This window comes from Octodon degus, unplaced genomic scaffold (genome assembly GCF_000260255.1).
Source record: "Octodon degus isolate 3935 unplaced genomic scaffold, OctDeg1.0 scaffold00001, whole genome shotgun sequence".
Classification (NCBI taxonomy): Eukaryota; Metazoa; Chordata; class Mammalia; order Rodentia; family Octodontidae; genus Octodon; species Octodon degus.
The window spans coordinates 22,773,741-22,777,024 of record NW_004524577.1 but is presented as its reverse complement, the minus strand read 5'-3'; the positions used below and the strand labels follow the sequence as shown (position 1 = coordinate 22,777,024).

Sequence of the window (3,284 nt, the reverse complement as noted above, 5' to 3'; positions counted from 1 at the left end):
TGGACACCAATCAACAGTGGCCATTCTAATCCAGAATGAGGCTTTCAATATTTCAATTTTTAAATGGTCAAAATCATTTGTTTTCTATGAATCATAATTTTTTTTTTTTTTTTTTTTGAAATGTGGTTCAGAGGTCTCGAACTCATTATGTAGCCCAGGCCGGGCTCAAATTTGCCACAATCCTTCTGCCTCAGCCTCCTGAATGTTGAGATTATAGGCATGCACTACCATGTTGGCTCAAATTATAAAATTTATACAAAAGATATAATGAAGGCAAACTTACTCAATTGAATTGTGAGCCCCTCCCTTCTTTTTGATTTTGTCTGAAACCCTGTAAAGAAAGCAAAACAGTTAAAAAGAACAGCAAGGGGCTGGGGAGATGGCTCAGTAGAATAAGTGCTTCCCTGGAAAGCACAAGGGCCTGAGTTCAATCCCTGGTTCCGCCAAAAAAAAAAAAAAAAAAAAAAAGAATAGCAAACAAACAAACAAATAGAATAGCAAATAGCCAGAATATTCAAAGCCAACCTGAACAAAAACAGCAAAGCTAGAGGGTTCACAACACCCTGACAAAGCTGCAGCAACAAATCAGCATGGTACTGCCACAAAGACAGACATAGAGACCAACAGAACAGGAGGGAGGACACAGAGACAAACCCACACCACCACAGTCATCTGATTTTTTTTTTTTTAATTTTTAAAATTTATTTATTTGCATTTAAAAGAAGCTGTTGACAAAGATTAATGGGAAATTAAACTAGTCAGGAAAAAGTCAATACTACCAAGACTTTTTTTTTCAACTGAATAAAACCTCACAGATGCTGTCACCATTATGAATGAAAAAAGTGACCCTTTCTGATTTTTCTAAGTACATGGTAATATAATGCACAATATTTAATCATTTCTGTTCTTTCCTGAATATACAAAAATTAAAATACATGGGCTGGCGAGATGGCTCAGTGGTCTAAAGCACCTACTTAGAACAAGCTTAGCAAAGCACAGGGACCGCGGTTCAATCCCCCAGCACCACATGCCAGCCAGTCCCGCCCCCTGGTGGGCTGAGCTGGCCACACACACACACACACACACACACACACACACACACACATAAAAAATAAATAAAATAAAAATTAAAAAAAAATTTTTAAAAACCAAAAATTAAAATACCAATTAAAAAACTAATATTTTTTCTTTAAACATTTCTTATAATTTCAATATTCTTACTTCATAGTCTGAGGTTTTTTTTTCATTCACAAGTAAATGAACCCACCCAAAGGGAACTGACAGTCTGCAGGCTCACGGTGCAAATAAAAAGCTTAAGAACGTAGCAACTGACATTTCTAAGATACAAAACAGATAAAATTCTTAGAAGATTCATGCAGAAAGCTTTGCCAAGCAGATGGCCACAAAACTAGAGCATCCAATAATTCTGCTGGAGATATCAATGGGGCTCCCAGTGTTTCTTGAGTCACCTTGAACTCTCATCTTAGGCTTTCTATTTGGCTTTTGCAGTTTCACTAACGACGCAAATGTGATTCAAGTCCCGGAAGTATTCACTATAGTCAAGGGCATGCCCAACAATAAACTTGTTTGGAATTTCAACTCCAACACAGTCTGGCCTATATCCAACACTTCAAGGGGTCTTTTCACTAGCAAGCTTGCGACCTTGACCATCTTTGGATTATTCTGCTTAACCAATGTTTGCATTGTTTTGCCAGTGTCCATTATATCCTCAACAATCAAGACATTCTTTCCAGTTAAAGTTGAAAGATCATCTCCACCTATTACTTTTTTTGTTGTTGTTGTTCTGTTTTGTTTTTTTGTGGTACTGGGGACTGAACTCAGGACCTTGCACTTGCCAGGCAAGTGCTTATTCTACTGAGCTATCTCCCTGGCCATCCACCAATTACTTTTATGTCCCCTATTGATTTGTCATTACAGTAGTTTTTGAGTCTGATAAAATCTACAGTCATAGGAATGAATTTATCGCAATTTCTATTCAGTGCTTTAATGTAATCCAGCAGATCAGCAAATAATTTATATCCCCCTTTGAGAACACAGAGAGCTACAATGTGATGGCCTCCCATCTCCTTCATCACATCTCGAGCAAGCCTTTCAGTCCTGTCCATAATTAGTCCATGAGGAATAAACACCTTTTCCAAATATTCAGCATAATGCTTCGGAATACAAAATAAATCTAGGTCATAGCCTGGTATCATCACTTATCTCAATGCTGGGGCTGATAGCCACCATAACAGAGCAGGCTGGCAAACAGGCTGTTGGCAATCAGAGGAGGAGGAAACTGAGTCATCTGATTCTTGATAAAGAGGCCAAAAGTACACATGAAAAAAGCCTCTCTGGCAAACAGAGCTGGAAAAGCAGGTACCCTATGGAATGAAATGCAGCACACTAAGGCCAGCCAGATAGCTCAGTGGACTAAAGCGCCTACTTAGGCAGGTGCGGGGGCCGGGAGTTTGACCCCCAGCCTGCCATGCCAGCTGTGCCCCAGGGTGAGCTGAGATGGCAACTGAGACTGGGCGTGGTGGCGCATGCCTGTAATCCCAGCACTTGGGAGGTTGAAAACAGGAGGATCAGGGGCCAGGGGGATGGCTCAGTAGACTAAGTGCTTGCTTGGCAAGTGCAAGGGCTTGAGTTCAATCCCTGGTTCCATTAAAAAAAAAAAGAAAAAAGAAAAAAGAAAAAGAAAACAGGAGGATCACTACCTGTCTGACTTACACAGTGAGACCCTGTACTAAATACATAAAAAAAATAATAAAAAAGAAAGGCAGCACACTAGCAGTGGCTGCACACGCATGTTCACTGTGGCACAATCCGCAGGAGCTAAGAACAGAATTGGCAGAGGCACTGTCAGTGGAGGAGCAGACAGAGAAAGCAGGGCAGGTGACACAGCATGGAGTTTGGAACCAGAAAGAGCAGCCAAGTTACGGAGGGCCCTGGAGGGCATGGTGTTACAGAAAACAGGCAGTCTCAGAGATGAGAAGGGCAGCTTCCTCTCCTGAGCACACAAAGGCAGCATGCGAGCAGAAAGGATACAACTGTGTGAGGAGGGCGGGTAGCAGCAGGAGGGAGGAAGAAAAGGGGTCACACGCATTTATGAAAATAAAATTTTTACATTGCTATATGTTTATCAATAAAACTGTAGAAAAAAAAAAAAAAAGAAAATAAAATTTTTAGGGCTGGGGAGATGGCTCAGTGGAATAAGCGCTTCCCTGGCAAGCGCAAGGGCCTGAGTTCAATCCCCGGTTCCACAAAAAAAAAAAAAAAAA

At 40.8% G+C, this 3,284-nt stretch overlaps 1 protein-coding gene and 1 pseudogene across 1 annotated transcript in view; both read right to left on the bottom strand.

Annotated features, from left to right (window-relative positions):
- Positions 1-3,284, bottom strand: part of LOC101566199 (survival of motor neuron protein-like) — an 18,768-nt gene that overhangs the window by 5,249 nt on the left and 10,235 nt on the right. Inside the window, exon 8 of the mRNA XM_012513003.2 lies at positions 284-331. Within this exon, the coding sequence (XP_012368457.1) occupies positions 284-331 (48 nt within the window). The remainder of the gene's footprint in view (positions 1-283; positions 332-3,284) is intronic.
- LOC101561698 lies at positions 1,484-2,250 on the bottom strand (annotated as a pseudogene).